A 19,653-nucleotide genomic window follows, 5' to 3' on the forward strand; every position below is an offset into this window, starting at 1 on the left:
TTGTCAATAGACATTCATGTCAATGATGTATTCATCAGCAAAGAGGAAAGTGAAGCACAGAGACATTTCATCAATACAAATAAAGCTTAGTGTACATGCAGAAAAAAAAATCCAACGTGGAAAGGTACTTCTGAAGTTTGAGAAACAGCAAAAAAATCGTATGACAAAGACAATCACACAAATCTCTGAATAAGTTGGAGAGGAAACAACAGCCAAGTTCGGTTGATTGATGAACTACTCCCTAAGTCCTTGGGGAAACGAGAGTTCTGCTCTCTCTACACTGAACTTTAAGATAGAACAAAAACAAATGATGGCCTAATTAAAAAAGTAACTAACAGCTAACAACTGCACTGAAGAGAGACACTGACTGATAACACTGGAAAAAAGAAAAAAGGAGAAAAAAATTTGCAAGAGAAAACCTGGATAGAGCTATTGGAAACATGTATCCAACTTCTTGACCCCTCTCCTTCCCTTCATATTCTTGTGCTTCCCTAAGTATTTATCTTCTGATGAGTCGGTAACACCCAGTCAAAATAAAACTGTTCACATTGTCTTCATCAACCACTATCACACAGCCTTCGTTTTCCATAGCTGAGCAACAAGGGTGCCAAGCACCACAGTGTATTCCACAGAAAAAGATAAGTAACAATGCACAAATTAAGTTTTCCATCAGATTCATCAGGTTATACTGGTGACTGTCCAAGAATAAGAAGCAGTATTAACTGTTGACTGTACAGGGTAACTATGTATTTCATACACAGTCTAGTAACTTCAGGAAGCTTTTTGTTATTTTGCATTCATGTGTTAAATCAAGTGTGAAAATGAGAAACATACTGTGTCTGTACACACCCGCACACACAAGTGTTCATTCTCAAGCAACAAGACTTCAAAGGCTCAATGGTAAACGAAATATCATCATTAAACTGGTTAGACAGCTTCTGACATGTGATTTTGCAAGTAGTTCACTGAAATATGCTGTATTTTTTCCACAAACTACTTGAGAAGAAGTTACTTTATTACTGTTTTTCCCCCTCCTCACTTTTTCTCAGGTCAATAAATACCAGAAAAGCAAAATCCACCATGTGGATTATCAATGTTCACAAGTTACATAATCCTACAATCTAAAGTGAAATGTTGGAAGTACTTAATGTCAAAGCAAACAGCTATTTCCATTGGGTGTTTTATCATTTACTTACCTTTACTTGCACTCTCAACATGCTGCAATTCATCTGGAAATTTTAAGATATCCCGGTAATTCTCCTCACAAATTTCCGCCAGAAAATGCAATAAGGTTGTTTTCTGGTCTGATGATTTAGTATCTCGAATCTAAAAGGTGAACACAGGAGGAAAAAAAAAGAGACTAAAACACCCATTTTTTTTTAATGCTTAAATAAAGTGAATATTGTAGGCTCCACAACTTGTAGCTGAAGCAAAATCTGAGCTGTGCTGCTTTATCCTAAAGACTTTCAGTCAAGTTCTGTACAGACACATGAAATAAATACACCTAACCAGAATACAAAATGACAATAGAAAAGCAAACATACCCTAATTGCCAGTATAGGAAATTCAATATATCCACTTTTATTTACGAAAAGCTGCATGAAAATTGTGCACAGTGTGAAGAAATACGTAATTGCTTATTTTCACTATTCTCTCAACTGCAGAGGGAATTTTGAGTGGTCTGAAATAATCTAGGCTTCTTGAAGGTGATGAGACCTTCTCCTCTCCATTAACCTGCTACAGCAGTTTATTACAAATTAATTCTGAAATAATTGTTAAAATACAGGGCTAGTGGCATTTTTCCAAGTAAACATAAGATACTTCTGGCTAAATCCCACGGCAGGTTACACACGTAGATGAAAAGAAACATCATGAATGTACGAGAATAAGAAAATGAATTTAAGTCCAAATTTAGTTTCTCCATTTTTAGGCAGATATAAAGAATGACTGCATGAGTTGATTGAGGATTTAGTGGAAGTAGAGATTACCCCTTATTTACAACAGAGAGAGTAGGTGCGTGCAAGAGTTCGAGACAAGTCTACTTCACTTTTTATAGAGAATTAGTATTACAAGTATATCTGTAAAGATTTTTTTAACTGCATTTTACTAACTCATCTAGTACAGTTCTTGTACAGAAGTAAGCTACAACGTACACAACAAATGAAATCAAGGATTTATTTAAGAAGAATACATAAATGTGTGTGTAAAATCTCCTATTTGTTTTCTCATTCTCTAAATCACTAGAAGTTCTAATTCTATAATCCTCATGACAGGCTTGCCATCGATGTTCAATTTAATACAGGCCTTTCAGCTTTAAGGATTACCCTGTTAAGAATAAATGACTGTAGTCGAAAAACAGGCTTTTAAAAATATAAGGTATTTAGGCAATTAAGAATGCAATTTAATTCATACCGATTTGGTGATTAAAGACTAAACAATGCTTGGTAATGGTATGCAGTTAAAAGGTTTTAATTTGTTACGTACATAGAAGTTTTTCCAACTTGAAAAAAAAAAAAAAGTAGATTTAGTGGCTAAACATCTGCATGGTAGAAAGAAATTGCATTTCAATTTGTCTGTGAACAAGAACTGTGGGATTTTCAGTCTTTGATCTCTCTGACATCATCAAGTGGATAAAGCATTTTTTTTCTAAATGGACAAAATTATTTTGCCTTCAGATTACAACCGAAACATGTTTTATCACCAACAGTAACATCATATTAACAAGAGTTATTATTAGCACCTGCTGATTTGTTCAAAACCAGTAGTAAACATTCAGATCTCAAACAACTGCATCAAATTCAATTATTTGACCCAATCCAGAAAAATCTCAGCTACACTCATCCATATTTTCAATAGCTAAGAGACACGAGTAACATTTAGTTCTGTTTGATCTTTATAACCAAAATATGCATCTTAAAAATCAAGTTCTAAGCCTAATAATACAGAGGCAACATAAGGAAGATAGGTGTTTCTTGAGTATAGTTTAGTAGATATTATTTAAATATAAAAATAGAAATGAAAGATAGAAACTGGAATGCTAACAACAGCATGGCTGTGTCTTTACAGTCTCTGTATTCACAGAGGATATTTGCAGACTAATTTTTTTTGTCTTTGCTTTCTTTTTATTCTTGCGTAGAATTTAACATTTTTTACTTCATGGAAAAGACAACTCTATGAATTAAAAAGTCACCTCTTAAGAAAGTGAATTTTGTTTTTCTTATATCCAGTTAAAGTGTCCCTACTTCCAATTTATGATACCTATCTCTCACTCTACTGCTGCACACTTTGCTGAAAAGCTTGGCCTCACCTTTACAGTAACCTGTTTGGTATCAAAAGGTCACTACAGGTTCCCCCCCAAACCTTCATTTCTCCGGACTGGACAAGCCCAGTTCCATGAGCCTTTCCTCTGTGCGTCAGCCCCTGACCAGCTTGGTGGATCTCCACTCAAGTTTATCAACAAAAAAAGATTTTTTTTTTTTAGAGAATATTGAACACCGTGCTCCATACACAACCTAGAAAATTCTGAGTTAAGGGCAAAAACAAGTCACCACCTGCGATGTCCTGACTATACACCCATGGCCAAAGCACAGGATGCTGCCAGGGCGCACACACCACTGCCTCCTTTTTGCCACTAAGATTCCAGGTTTTCTGCAGAGTTGCTTCCTGCTCAAGACAACTCCTTTGCAGCAGTTTAAGCCTGTCCCAAGTGCAGAACTTTGAATGCAGCACATCACAACATCACCGTGTTAAGGGCAAAAATCAAGATTACAATGCTATTATTGCCCTTCAACATTAAGCTAAATTGTTCCTTTATAAGCCAGAGGTCTGGAAAAGGGAAAGTTTAAGATGTTAGACTTACAAACCAAGTACACTTGTGGTTTCTGTTACTTTAAAAGGTTAATAAACAGAAAATCAAAACTAAGTATCTAGTTTCTGATAAAAAGACTAAAAAAACCTCAGACACCTGACATTTAGTCAATGCCTTTTCAACTAAAGAAATGTCTTACAACATTTGTTAGCACACGAAGAACAAAACAAGGGAAATCAATATATTTTCCCCCTTCTCTTCCTTCAATGTACTTTTACTCATTACTTTCACTGATGATAATTGTAGCTGTGATCTACAGTAAATAGTGATTAGAACTATTTTTTTAATGTGGTGGCTCTTAAATACATATTAACAGGCAATTGAATGAGAAACACATACTTCAATGCAACAGTCTATGGGTTCTAAATTCCAAGTGACATTGTGGGTTTGTATAGGAGCAAAAAGGAAAAACTACACCGATTTCACAGTCTTAAAAAAAGAGTTCCAGTCTCAGGACTGTAGGTATGTATGGGCATAGGCCAATGCAAAAGAGATCCCCTTTGCAAAGGAAAAGGTGGACTGTACAAAGGGTTACACCTCTAGAAGGTGTAGACTTAAGGTATATCAAATTTATTTATTTATAAAGACACTAATACTATGGTATTAGAATTTTCAGCTACAGGTTGTGATTCTGCCTTTATCTGAGAGACAGAATTTGGGAATAAAACATGTAGTTAAAAAAAAAAAAAATCACTACAGCAGTGTAGGCTTCAGAAAGCAGCTTCCAGCTGAATGCTAAAGTACCAACTTGAGTGATCAATACTATCAGATTCATTGTTTGGGAAAGGATTAAAGACTAATATACACAGAGCATAATACAGCGCACCCATTCAAATCAACTAATATACAGAGTATGATATTATGACGTTGATGTCTGCAGCTCAGAAACAACATCAATGTAACAAAAATCTTCCAATGTATGTAGTCTATTGGTAAAGTATTTAAAACATACAAATCATACCAAAATTTACTTCCAGATTTTTTTTTATATAAATATTTTTTTACTGGTACTTCTCAATAAGCTTTTCAGGTGTAAGTGTTAAAAGTTATAGATAATGTAAGGGAAAAAATGTTATGTTTTAACTACCACTAGACTGTCATTTGATTTTTATAACTATAAAAAAAGCTTTCTATTGATTTTTCTGAGATTATATAATTTTTCATATCCCAGAAATCGTTCCCACCTTAACAGAAAGGTGGCTGGTAGACAATAAGTGCACACTAGTCAGATAAAGAGCTTGCCTTGTCCTCTTTGCACTATTTGAACAAGAAGCCACATAATATTATGTATTACATAAAACACACATTGATCCAGCTAGAACACTACAAAAACTTTATTGAAACAAAGGGATCCTTGCTTTTAGTCTTTACATTAATTCACCACAAAACGAACAGGAGTTGTACCCAACATCTGCCTGAAGCAAACCTCTTCTCTGTCAATTCAGTTTCTGACTGGCAGAACTTTGAGGGTTCTCCTGCCATTGATAAGAGACAGTAATTGCTGCAATAGGGTTCCGAATAGCAGTTGGATCATTTGTACACATTAATCAAACACAACAACGGGTAAAAAGATCTACCCTTAGTGAATTACTACAGCAGCCTTCCTGAACTTTACTACTTGTTCTCCCATATTTATATTTTCAGTGAGCACTTAACACTCAGGCAATCGTGAATGCTCTAGTGCATCCAGAGCAGCTGCTATTGTCTGCCAGCCTCAATACAGCACATGAATTCTAATGTCGATCTCTTATTTGAACAAAATTAAGTTCTCTGTCTCCTGCCAAAAGTTGTTTACAAATCATTTCTTTCTTCAATAACATCATACACTGCAGTATGACATGCAGAAGGATAATCTGTATTTAAGGATTTGCAATTACTATACAGGCATTAGCCTTTTAGCTATGACCAGACAGGTTTGAATTCATGCTCTCTTTTCTTTATTATGTTTTAATAACGGTTGTTACACAGTAACAAAATTCTGTGTACAAAACGACCAGCTCTGTTTTAAGAACATTTATTTTACAAAAACAAACATTTATCCCAGATCAATACCTGCCTTATTTCTTTTATTTCTTTCAGATCATATAGCATAAGTAATATACCTGCTAAACAGACAATTAATTTTAAGATTGTTCAAGGATGATAAGAAGATATGATCAGGTTTTATGGAAAAGTTAATTCATCATGTTATGATACCTCACTATTAAAACCACTCCATGTGTATTCTGCACAAAGAACTGCGTACACACAGACGTGTGCTCTACCTTGTTGACAGCACGCCCAAAAAAAGAAAAAAGAAAAAGCTATTAATGATACAATTTCATGTCTAGATTTTGGTGAGACCTTTTTGCTCCAACAAGCATCACTGTCTTTGTCTTATTTTATTTGTAGACATGAACTTATAACAAAATATACCTAGTACCCTAACGCAACAGTGCAGTCAACATTTTATTAGGGAGAATGTTTTAGTACATCGTCTAGTCTCACCAGGTTGGGGAACGGACTGTTCCTGAGCACTTCCCTCAGAAAAAGGTCTTGTTTCTGAGTACAAGGTTGAATTAGATAGTCATAGATTTTTGTCTCACTTATTTTAAATGGAATCTAGCAATAAGTACAGATAGCTATGCTTCAGCAATTATTCAGGTCAGTAGAGAACAATTTGCAGGATAAGTCAATCTACCTGAGCTGTGTCAACATCTGTGGGATTTGCATTGACAGCAATTCATAAATCTATCACCTGGAGTGCAAGAATACTTTTCAAATCTACACCATTCACACACATTCATCATTTCCCCTCCCACCATTAACAAGTAGTTTTCTGCTTAAAACACAAATCTCTTTTAGATTCCACTACTACCAACAAGAAAATCCAGCACTAGCTTTCTGAAAAAGATCCTTCAACTTGGCCTCTCTTTAAAAATAGCTATTAAAGAATGAAAGTATTTCTCGGGTGATGGTTTTTAATTTTACCAGAAGTTAGCAACATCTTTGTATTAAACTACAGCAAGCAGAGTCTTTCTCTACTGAAATATGTCAGATCAGACTTACTGTGTACTTGAAATATTGTTTTCCCCAAAAGGTTAATTGTCCTTGAGTTACACAAGATTTCCTCACGGTGCCCAAAAAAGGGACTTGAAACCTGAACACTCTAACTGAACCAAACAAAAAATAACTGAAAATTTCCTCTGCAAGACTAATGATAACTCTGTTTTTTTAAGACGTTTATAAATGTTGCATCACATTGTTTTAAAGATTCTTTCAAAGGTACTCTACAAACTGAGAGATGGTCAAGTTCAGATCGATTCCTTACACACATTTTACCATATGAACAAACAAGCACTGCACATTAAATTCTGAAGTTCCATTGCATCCCATACTTGGCCACCAGAACTGAAGTTTAACCTAGGATAACAATGTCCATCTTGAATCCCAAATACTGATTTCTGTGGCAGCGCTTGAGGGACAGCTGGGTACAACACGGGAAGAAAGACGAGTAGCTAGAGCTATTTAACATATTCAGAGCTCTATGCATATTCTATTGACAAGATGAAAGCTGAAGAAACTCAGATGGATGGAGGAAGCTGTTCTACTCGTGCACTCCAGAAAGAGTCAGAACAGGTTCAGAATTAAACAAGTGCCTTAATTTACCATTGCACTGAGAAAGCCAGCTATAGCAGCGGACTGTCGTACAAGTGTTTACTCTGTATTAGTTTATCCATTTTTAAGAAAGGAGGTGCAGCCAGAAAACTACATTAATTGAATGTTTTTCCCTCCTCAAGGTACTTTCTCACGTGTTACGATTTTAATGAATCTGCCCTCACAAGTTTTATAGCTTCCACTTACCTTGCAAAGAAAACTGATGTTAAAACCAAGAGACTGTGCGTTTCTGGAGCCAGAGTTCATGTAGTTTCCAAGGAACAGCACTAGCTCTAAAAGCTTACTAAAGCTTTCACTCTTCTTCAGCTCTTCACAAGCCAGTGTAACCGCCATAATGTCAGGTTTGATATTGTTTACATGCTCTTCAAACATCAGCCTGAAAAGGATCCCGTTGAGACGTGACCGCAACATTTTCACTGAACTCATCTAAAATATAAGACACATTAAATCAGAACAAAAAAATAAAAAAAAAAAAAACAAAAAAAAAACACAACAAACTCATTTACACCAAATAGAATACATTAGAATACCAATATTGTGCAGCCAGCAAGACTACAGTTTCTGTATGTTTTCATTGCCTGCCTTGTATTTCCAGGAATCCATACCTGCCTACAAGTATTTTTCCCCAAACTATACATTTTGCCTGGAATAAAATAACTAAATAAATCAATCTGTGAAGGGACATCTTGAAAATAAGAGGGTGTTTTGTGCTACCAAACCATTTAACTTGTGAATTGCAAACTCACTGGCAATAAAAGCACAGTGTCAAAACCTTTCCTCCCAGCAAAGCCAGTTCCACCAGTTAACAAGAACTGAAGATCAGCCCATTTCATTAGTCTAGCTACCAAAATATGTCCATGTCTTTCATGTTTTGCACAAATGATCACTAACATTTCCTCCTCCTTAGTAGCAGTCTATAAGTCACACGATATATTTAGATTTCCAATAAAAGTATGTACTGAAAATTTTTAATCCACTTAAAAATTTTCATTTAAATGCAAGAATGATTACCTTCCAAATCTACCTCCTAATTTTAATTAGCAGAATAGAGAAAGATTTCTCCCCCAATGTATTCACTATCAGTGGTGTTCCTGAAGCACTTTGTTCCCCTGAAAGAAAAGCTTTGTTATGTGTCAAATCACAGATCTTGGCTATCACAACAGACAGATTTTCACATGTTCATGTCCCTGTTGCCCAAAGCTTTACCTTGGCTCCTTGAGGAGCCACAATTCTTCTACTAGTGTTATCTACTACAGACAGCTACCAGAAGCAGCAGTAATAATCTTTCAGGAAAGATTTGGGTGGCCTGAATAATGATGAATTCATACTAAATTGAAAATAAATGTAAAGGCACTCCAGATGGTCTCAAATAACTCATACGATCAGACTGGAACGAGGAGAAGGAAAGGATCAGAAAAATGTTTCAGCATAACTTGCAATCTCTTTTTATATGTCTCCATTGTCACAAATTTCTCTGTGAGCCTCTATAAGCTGATATCATGCAAAGACTTGAAATATTATTCTTCTAATCATTCTGTTTTTCAGAAATATCGTACTGAAAACATCTGCCTTGAAAGGATCTCCCTTCACTGAGCTGCAGTTGATGGAAATTAAAATTAATCACATAATTTGCTTTAACTTCTGTAGAACTATCTCCAATTACCGATTTTACTCAAAATTGCACTGAAAAAGTTGAGAAAAGCTTTAGATCCTGTAAAACAGAGTGCAACAAAACATGCATAAGCGAACAGAACAGCATGACTTACACACTTGTGAAGAATAACACTTTACAACTTTTCAGCCAATTTGTACTTTCCTTCTTTTTTAGTGCTGTGAAGTGTTATGGAACACAGACCATTTATTTGTTTTGTGAAGTACTTTGGCCACCAAACCAGTAGTAAGTTTTAATTTCATTTGTTGATCTGCATAATATGAAATTGTCAAGGTACTTTAAAAATAAGGGCTGTTTCAAGTGGGTTGTTTCCTTAGAATTCAACACATTTTTATATACATTATGCTCTTTATCTATCAATAGAAGATCACAAAAACTGTTTTATTTCCTCCTTCCCTACCCTGCCCTGGTTTCTCTTTGACATGCATATTTCTAAATATACTTATTCAATGGCTGATAAATATCTTGAACTTAAAGGAATTTTATGACAATACATAAGGTGCAAAGATTATACTCACTTGAGAAAAAGGTCAAATTGTTTCTAATTCTACAAAATTAGTGTCAAAGGCAGACAAGAAATAACACTTTCAAATAAGTGCATGTAACAGCAAGCAGTAGCTTTCACCACAAGCAGTTAAAGCAGCAAGAAAATGAGTATTTCTTTTCCAGCTAACTGTGAGCACTGGACTGCATGTCATTATTTCCCTTCTAGGCTTTCATAAAGGTCCTTGTCTGAATTTTCTACCTAATAAAGTTCTTTATTCCATTCTTTATTATTATCATTCAATTCTCAAGCCCAGTATTAAAACCAGGATCAAAGGTTATTGGAGAAAGAGGCAGAAAGCACAATTAAATTTGCCTCACTTCCTAAGGAAAAAAGCTGAAATTCCTATAACACGAATTTGTCAACTTGCTCAGACAACTTACTGAGCCTCTTACCTAGAGTATAATAAACAGTTGCCTTTTATTTGCTAGCAATTTTCTAGAAATATTAATTCTTCAGCAGCTCTAGAAAATACAATGAAGCAAAACAAGTGGCAAATGAATCCAATTAAAGTGAATGAGAGACTCTAAACCAACGCAGGTGCAACAAACTTGTACAATTCTTCCCACCTCATCTATCACCCAGCAAGGAGTGTTCAGGATAGTTAATCCTGGTTATACAGCTTAAGGGGTCACAGAATCTGCAAGTCTCTACAACTACAGCCACTCAGTGAAACTTATCCTCTTGCATTAACAAGGAAATTGCTGATAACTCAGTTCTTAACAGCCATAGGAAAATTTGCATCCACTAGAAACCAGTTAAAAAAAAAGTCCTACTTTTCCAGAACACACAAGGAAATGGAATTGCTTGATTGGTTCCAGTCACTTGTTTTGTTGGTTCACTAAAGGCCTGAAGGATGATCTTTCTAAAACTGGTAATATTCTTATTGACTTAAGAACTCATACTCGGTGGTAAAGTGGATAAAGTTCTCCAAGTTCAAATCCCACTAACCCTATAAAAGTTGGGATTTTTAAGCCTGTCCTCTGAATTTACATGAAGTAGTTAGTACACCTTTTAGCACAGATTAGAATAAAATATAAACTGCTCAACTGGCACTGAAATTGAAAGCAAGTATCCTTATTGAAGTTGCAGCTGTTCCCATGACATAAAGAAAATTAACTCTTCAACACAAATTTTACATTTAAAAATACGAGAACATTCTGCCTAGCTCACGTAATGTCATACCACTGATCCAGTTAATCTGTTTTTCTTGCTCTACTTCAACATCAATGCAATCTTTTATTTTAATGAAGTTGCATTGCCTTTTTTGATCCCAGGATTTAACTTCAAAACCAGTTCCAATAACTAATTGGAATATATCATTGATTTTGACATCTCATCTACATTAAAATGCAATTCTCATTTTCATTTACGTATCAGATGAATATTAAGTTAATCGGTCCCTTCTAAGAAGTTAATACTTCACTAAGTATGGTTTTTCTATCACAAATTTTAAACAACTTATTTGATGTTTATTAAATTTGATGGGCACAGTGATTATCCAATTAAAATATTTTAATTATTAACTTGCCTAAACTTATGCAAAAAAGGTATACATTTTAAATATCACTTAACATAGTCTTTGTGTCTTCTTCTATCCCTAAATACACTATTCTTAACATCAAGGTTAAGATTATTATTAATGCAAAACTCTGAAATTCATTCAACACATAGCAAAAAAGGACTCCAGTCAGGTAAGGAGCTCACATTCAGCTGCATTTCTTCCACATTAATGGATTGTTCAATTAAATCAAAACTGGAAACAAACTCAGCATTTTAGTAGTATTATTGTAGTTAGCGGATGCTAAAAATAAGACCAAATCACTACCCATAAGGAAATGTAATATTTTCTTATTAAACCAGATGGTGAAGTTGAATAAGCAAATAAGCTTCAGGAAACTTAGTCCCTTCTTAAGGCAAACATCACCATTTGGAGATGTTTGATTAAGCAGGTTTTTTAATTAACATTTCATTCAACTCTTTAAAATTCCTTCTCAGCCTTTTGTAGTCTCTCGTTCCTCAAAAGAATCAATCAACGAAAAAGTGATCATGATAGAGCGTACTATCAGCAAGTTTGCTGATGACACCAAGCTGGGAGGAGTGGCTGACACGCCAGAAGGCTGTGCTGCCATCCAGAGACCTGGACAGGCTGGAGAGTTGGGCAGGGAAAAAATTAATGAAATACAACAAGTAGAGTATTGCATCTGGGTAGGAACAACCCCAGGTTCCAGTGTAAGCTGGGGAATGATCTATTAGAGAGCAGCGCAGGGGAAAGGGACCTGGGGATCCTGGTGGCCAACAGGATGACCACGAGCCAGCACTGTGCCCTTGTGGCCAGGAAGGCCAATAGCATCCTGGGGTGTATTAGAAGTGGGGTGGTTAGCAGGTCAAGAGAAGTTCTCCTGCCCCTCTACTCTGCCCTGGTGAGACCCCCATCTGGAATATTCTGTCCAGTTCTGGGCCTCTCAGTTCCAGAAGGACCAGGAACTGCTGGAGAGAGTCCACTGCAGGGAAAAAAAAAAGATCTTGAAGGGAGTGGAGCATCTCCCTTATGAGGAAAGGCTGAGGGAGTTGGGGCTCTGGAGCTTGGAGAAGAGGAGACTGAGGAGCGACCTTATTAACATTTACAAATATATAAAGGGTGAGTGTCACCAGGATGGAGCCAGGCTCTTCTCGGTGACAACTAACGGTAGGACAAGAGATAATAGGTTCAAACCGGAACAGAAGAGGTTCCACTTAAATTTGAGAAGAAACTTCTTTTCAGTAAGGGTAACAGAACACTGGACCAGGCTGCCCAGGGGTGTGTGGAGTCTCCTCCTCTGGGGACCTTCAAACCTGCCTGGACATCTTCCTGTGTAACCTCATCTGGGTGTTCCTGCTCCAGCAGGGGGATTGGACTGGATGAGCTTTTGAGGTCCCTTCCAATCCCTAACATTCTGTGATTCTGTGATTGTAACAGTACTGTTAGAAAATTAGGATACTTTTATGACTTTTTTCAGTTACAACTGAGTGAAAAAACAAGGACCATTTCGTTTCAATCCAGTAGTAATAATAGATCAGATAAATATATGATCCCCAGGAATGTAAGACAACCAATAGAGATGACACAGTTTCCCAAGTGACTTTCATAGTTTCATAATTCTCTGGAAAATAAAGTGACAGCAGAACTAGAATGAAATATTACAAAAAATAAACAAATCATGCTACTGTATAAAAAGAACGAGGAAAAAAATTAAGAATTGGACCTAACAGATAAGACATTTGATAATAAAAGCAAACAAGCAGCTACCGAACAGCAGCAAAAACCCAAGGCTACTCCTCTCAGTTCAAGAGGTTTTCAGATATTTATCAGTAAAACACAAATGGACCTGAATTCAAACTCTGCTAAAATGTGTACTAACACTTACTATCTACGCATATTTAATACACACTACTTGCATACTGGCAACTTGATTAAATGCTTCTGTTTTACCACTACACCAAGACAATGCAAAAGAACTATTCCTTCTAAGTTGTGCTCTTCTGAATTGGAGGTAAACAATCTTCCGTATTTGAGAACAAAAATATTCTCCAAGTGTTCTCATATAGTTAAGTTTTGTATTATCTTAGTACTTCACATTCAATGACAAAACTTAGGTTTTGCACTTCCACTTACACTCGTTGTGCAGCCAATTCATATACAAACAGTTAAACTAGAGCATCAGTTACATTCTTTCACTTACGAAATTCATACTTATCCAAGTGAGATGAAGCTGAATTTGTGGCAAAGAATGAAACAGGTTTATTTTTTGCAGGTTTTCTTTACTTCACGAAAACTTCCTTGGATCAACTTTTTGATATTTATAATAGTTACACCTTAAATTCATTTTCAATCTTTCATTTCCAGCAGCATATTAGTATACATACAAAATAAAAAGGCCAATAGTTAACCACTACCCAAATTAGCGCAAAATGCAAAGCTTGATCCTGCCTGTCCTATGCCTTGCCAAAATTTCAGACTAGGTGATTAGTGAAGTCGGAGACATTAATGAATCTCTCTCATAACACCTTCTACACAGAGGTGAAACTGAGGAAATAATTTTATCTGCAAAACAAACAGCCAGCACAACTTATCTGTGTAAGTGGTCAGATATAGTTACCCCAGTTCTTAAAAACCGTATGTTTCTGTGCAAGCCTGGGCAAAGCACACAAGCCTTGGCAGCAACAGAACAAACAGAGCCTTTTATTAAAAAGCGGGTTTCATTGCTTCCTTCTAAGATACCTTGATTTCTGTTTTAACACATTTTAATGCATGCAAACTGAGCTTCTGTGGAGTTAGGGATAAATTCTAAACATTATCATCATCGTTATAATCTTTTAGACTGACCAAGTGACAACAGGAACTAACTTGCCTAAGGATTTATCAGCTCTTTGGAAGACCAGAAGCAGAAAGAGAGTCTTTCAAGTCCTAGATTAGTACTTGGTACGATACAACTAATTATAATACCAGCATGTATTAGGGTAGTTTCTGCAAATTTTCCAATTTCATTCAGGGACAGGTTCTAGCCATAATAACACTTGATATCCCTGCTTTTGGAATAGATATATGCATTGAACACCAGTAAAAGCAACACAATATCATCTACTATTTCAATTCTAATATGAATCTACACCTCTTCTAGAGAACTTTTACAAGGTTCTCTGTGTTCGTATATGTATTTTATACACATATGCACACATACATATGTACACATACACACATAAAATACCTATCCATATCTATGCACATACTTTTTTTAACTGAAGGTTAAAACATGACATGAAATATTGTGGGCACATTCACTCATGCAACTGTTTACAGTTTTTGAAACAGCAGAATAAATTTAACCAAGTTGTCAATGCCATTGATTTAACGGTTCTGTTATGAACCCTTGAACTACATGAACCGAGTGTTGTCCGTAATTGTTTAATAAACATAGAAGACAAGACAGTGAAACAAAAGATTTGGTCTGGCACAGAACTTCCTGTTGCTCTTAACTGCATACTGTAATTCCTTCCAGAGAAACACCTAATACATATTTACAGAAATTTTAGATTATTACTTATCAATAAATAGATGGCAACTTCTTCCTGCTGCAGAACTTGCCAAAACATGAACCAAAAAGATTTAAACCTAAAACTTTATCTATTTGACAAAACAGAACTCTTCTGTTAATTATTGCAGTAATACATACCACAACTCCAAATTGTTCTGGCTCAGCAAGATCGTTATATTCATCCTTTAATTCAGCTAAGGCATTGAGTTCTTTCTGCTCAGGAAGGTTCTTCACTAGGTTCTACAACAAACCAGACATTATATTAAATTTGTTATATTAAACTAGCTCAGATCTCAAAATAACACACTTAAAATACCACAACATGAAAATTATGGGAAGCTTATCTTATTAACGCAGCTTTAACACTCCATAAACATCAAATCAAACCAGTAATTATTTAATACAGACATCAGCACCTCTGTTACAGTTTCTAATTTGAAGAATGCCTTCTCAGTATTTAAAAAGTTAGACAAAACTGTTCGATGCTGTCAGAGCCTGAAGAATTATACTCTATCTACATCTTTTTTTCCCTCATGACTGTATTTTGCTCATTAAATACAAATCAAGAAATAGCCGGTCTGTGTAAAGCTAGACATAACTACTCTACAAAAAGTCTTGAGACATTATTCAAAATAGCTGTGCACAAACATCAATCAGGAACACCTTACACGGAAAAGAGCAACATATCAAAATTGCACAGATCTTCTGGATGTGAAAAAGTAGAACTTGCTTGAAATCTTGTCCATTTTCCCAAAGAAAATTGTATGCCTTATTACATGATGTTAAAATCTCAAAATGCAGATATGCTAAATGGATAAAAGATCTAGATTAAGGTAGAAGAATACCTTGTCTTAAGAGACACTCAGTAAAAGTTTAGGTTGTATTTAAGTTTTGATATATATGTTAGTTGAAATCAAACCAGTAATGTAATTCTTCAAGTGAAAAAAAGTACACATTCACATTCAAGCAAGTAACTGTCAATAGGCCTTTTGTGTTCAAAAAGGTTCATAAATCTTAAGATGAAAAACACAAAGTGTATTAAAAAGTTATTAGCTTATATGAGCTGTCTAGGCATACAGGTGTCATTTACTTCATTTCCAATCTCCACGAACCACCTTTGTTCATATTAAAGACTTGTAACAGGAAAACACAGGAAACAAAAATAATGTAATATTTTAGAAACTGGATATGGGATGAAAACACTGTATTGGCTTGCATGTAAGTGTGGGTCTGTGGAATTTCAAAAGGTGTTATGGGAGTTATGGCCAATCACTGGCCACTGAAGAAATCTAAGGTATTGAGTTGGAGACATTTACATCTAGAAAAGGAAGACAGAAATACTTGATCGTTTCTTTTTTCTTATCCGTACCCCTTTATGGCCTAGAACTAACAGATCAGCTCATTCTACCCTCAGCTTCTAAGACAGAGTTTGGCTCCACTAGTGCTGCAGCTCCCACTGTATATAAAAGTTTAAATATGTTTACTTTTATTAATTGTATTGAATAACTGAAAATGAAGCTAAAGAATGCAGTGATCACATACTCAAATCCTTGTCAGTACTTTAAGAAATGGAGTTTTATAACATATTCACAATGATGTGGCTTTAAATAAAAATAGAGTAAATAAAAATGGTTTACATAAGGATAAAAATAAATAGAAATATAAGGCTAACATGAAGAGGCTGAAACTATCACTCACTACTCACTGTCACAATGCGGTGTTTGTCAACTGTATCTTTACAAGAACTTATTCTCTCAAAGACTCATTGGGAATTGAGAATATTTTTTCTTATAGTGTCTTCCTCAAGGAAGAATCGCAACAGTTTATCATCTACCAGGTACTCAAAATGATTAATCAAACTAATTCTAGTAAGTATTACAACATATATTTGAACAGCAGCAAGAAACGAGGATTTGAAAAGCATAACTGAAAAAGCGCTTTTCTATGTGCTCACTTGTGCTATACCCATTTAGCTTTCACCACTTTAATACTTAGAACAAAGTCGTTTCTATATGTGCATTTTTAAAAGGTACAAGTTTTGCTAAGCATGAAAGAAAGCAAGGTTTGCTTTGTAAAATTTTTCCAATCAGTAGTAGTAAGAACTGTTAAACTGGTAAATTACTTAATAAATCAGTTGGAAGATTAGAATAAAATAAACCAGAAAAGACTGAACATGAAATAGATGATACAGCCCATTTACCCCAATACATTTCTAAGAATATATCTTTAGAAACACAAAAGAAATCTCTTTTGGGTTATCAGCTAAATTTCCCTGCTATCAGAAGCAACTCTGCCACACCATTCCCTTCAGAAATGGACCAATCTCCATAGCCTCAGTTTTTCGAAGATTATAGGCAACTGAGTTTCTAGATAGTTTCACTGATGATGAATTCATATACATTTATTCTGGTGTTAACATTACCTTTTACTTATGCAACTTCATTTTTCTCCCCAATCCTAACAGCCATCACTCTTCTCATATAGTTCTAATGCTGTCATATCCCCTCTCAGCAATTTATATTGCTAATCTAATCAAGTCAATCCTTTCTACCCCATTTCCCCAAAAATAAGCCCTAACCTGAAAATTAGCCCTACCATGATTTTTCAGAATTTTTGAAGATGCTCAAAATATAAGCCCTACTCCAAAAATAAGTCCTAGTTACAGTTCATTTAAAAAGTCAATTTAAATAATGTCCAGGTAGCTATACATGTAAAAAAAATAACAATTTTTGCAGCAAAAATTAATATAAGATCCTGTCTTATTTTCTGGGAAATGGGGTAGCTTCCTTCTGTAGAATGTTTCTCCATCCCTCAATCATCTTCAGTAGTTTTTAAGGTTAGCTTCTTTTCTCAATTCTCTTAAATGTAACAAGTAGTTTAAATAAGGTCTTAGAATTGCATTATTCAAAAGCATAGTAATTATCCTCTCTACTAGAAATACTTGACCTCATACACCTTGTAGTCACATTTGCCTTTTTTTATGGGGTACTTGGTCTGGCTGGGACAAAGTTAATTTCCTCCATAGCAGCCCATCCAGTGCTGTTTTGACTTGTGACCAGTGTTGATAACACGCCAATGTTTTAGCTACTGCTGAACAGTGCCTGTGCGGCTTCGAGGATTTGGCTGGTTCTCATTCTGCAAGTAGGCCAGAGTGGGCAACCTGTGGCCCTGCTCGGACAAGTAGGCCAGGGCGAGGGCTTAACTGCTCCATGTCCAGCTACACTTGTCCTGCTGAGCGCAGACTCACTATTATTTCTCAATCATTTTCACCTCCCAGGCAGCCCTTACATCACCAGCTTCCAGCAGTTTACTATTATCATGACCTCATATTTTAGCATAACATATTATGCCAGGAGTTTCAAACTAATTTTCACCAGGGCCACATCAGCCTCGCGATTGCCTTCAAAGGGTCAAATGTAGTTTTAGGATTGTAGAATTGTAGGGGTAGTTATATTTATGTAGACCTAAAACTATATTTGGCCCATTGAAGGCAACCGTGAGGCTGATGTGGCCCCCAGTGAAAACAAATTTGCCACCTCTGTATTATACCCTACTTCTATTATCCAGGTCTCAAGATACCTCCATATTTGTTGTGGAGATAACTATACCAATATGAAACTATTCTGTATTTCAGGTAATCTGAAAAACTATAATAAGAGATTTCCTTTTGAAAGAGAAACCTCAGAAAGTTAGAGATTCAGAAGTTATTTTGTTAATAGTGTGTTTTAAAGACAAATTTACTGCCACAATCAACCAAGTAGAAATAAAATTAAAAAAAAAACGGTAAACACAGCTAATACATTTGTAGCTGATAACTAGAAAATTCTATGCATTTCTTACTTCTGAATTCTTATACCTTTAGAGTATTTCTATGTGGAAAACAAACTATGAACAAAACCAGAAACATTTTCACATACCTGAATTAAAGATTCACTCAGCTTCTCTTCATCAACTTCTAAAATTATATTTTTAATTTCTTCATAAGGCAAGCGGAAAGAACCCAAAAATATTGCTGAAATTCAGTAATAAATCGTTAAAATCAAAAAGGTCCAAAAGATTCACACAAGAAGGCAAACACTTTCTAGCAATTCAAAACTCGTATCTTGATCCAAATCTATATGATTCACAATGAAGAAGTTTCCTACATAAAACAGTAGATGAGCCACAGTACTGCAATTCAGTTTACGAATTTTACTTATAAGAAATTAAACTAAGACAACAGTTTTACTGCTTAATCAGCCTCAGTTGCTCCCTAGTACTGTTACTTATCTCTAGTAATGAAGTCTTGTTTTTTCATGAATGGCATCATGTCTGCATTACTACTTAAACATCTATTCAACCTCTAGAAGACTTCAGCTATTATTTTTTGCTTTCATAACCATGTATGTGTAGCTGTACTGCATTTACAATTGATTGAGTGGTATTTACATGACATTCTAGAAAAAATTCCATGTCAAAAGGATAATGGAGAGCTGGGCAAAGACAAATGCTCTAACCACCATTTTTTAGGGTAACTAAACTTATATAAGACACGATGTATGTGGTATACTCTTCAAATTTGGACAAGAGTTCTCAAAGCAATTTGATCTCAGGATGTTATATCATCTCAACATAGCCCCACTCAATAGAGTACAAAGTATTCCTAACACAGGTGGACTAGCATATCATTGTTATAAAGCGCTGCCATGGTTGAGTTTCCTACATCCATATTTTCTAAACTTGAACTTTTATATCACTTGTGTCACAATGCATTTTCTACTTAAGAAAATGTGCTCTTGCAAATGGTAGCAAACAATGCACAGATTTGTTTTTAAACATTTCATTTGCCATGGACATA

At 35.3% G+C, this 19,653-nt stretch overlaps 1 protein-coding gene across 5 annotated transcripts in view; it reads right to left on the reverse strand.

Annotated features, from left to right (window-relative positions):
• Positions 1-19,653, reverse strand: part of DIAPH2 (diaphanous related formin 2) — a 210,732-nt gene that overhangs the window by 115,816 nt on the left and 75,263 nt on the right. For all 5 annotated transcript variants that reach the window (XM_065846125.2, XM_065846124.2, XM_065846123.2 and 2 more), the window contains 4 exons: positions 18,734-18,828; positions 14,955-15,056; positions 7,712-7,951; positions 1,197-1,326 (listed from right to left, as the gene is read on the reverse strand). In XM_065846125.2, coding sequence (XP_065702197.1) covers positions 1,197-1,326; positions 7,712-7,951; positions 14,955-15,056; positions 18,734-18,828 — 567 coding nt within the window. The remainder of the gene's footprint in view (positions 1-1,196; positions 1,327-7,711; positions 7,952-14,954; positions 15,057-18,733; positions 18,829-19,653) is intronic.

Source organism: Patagioenas fasciata, chromosome 11, assembly GCF_037038585.1.
Source record: "Patagioenas fasciata isolate bPatFas1 chromosome 11, bPatFas1.hap1, whole genome shotgun sequence".
Lineage (NCBI taxonomy): Eukaryota > Metazoa > Chordata > Aves > Columbiformes > Columbidae > Patagioenas > Patagioenas fasciata.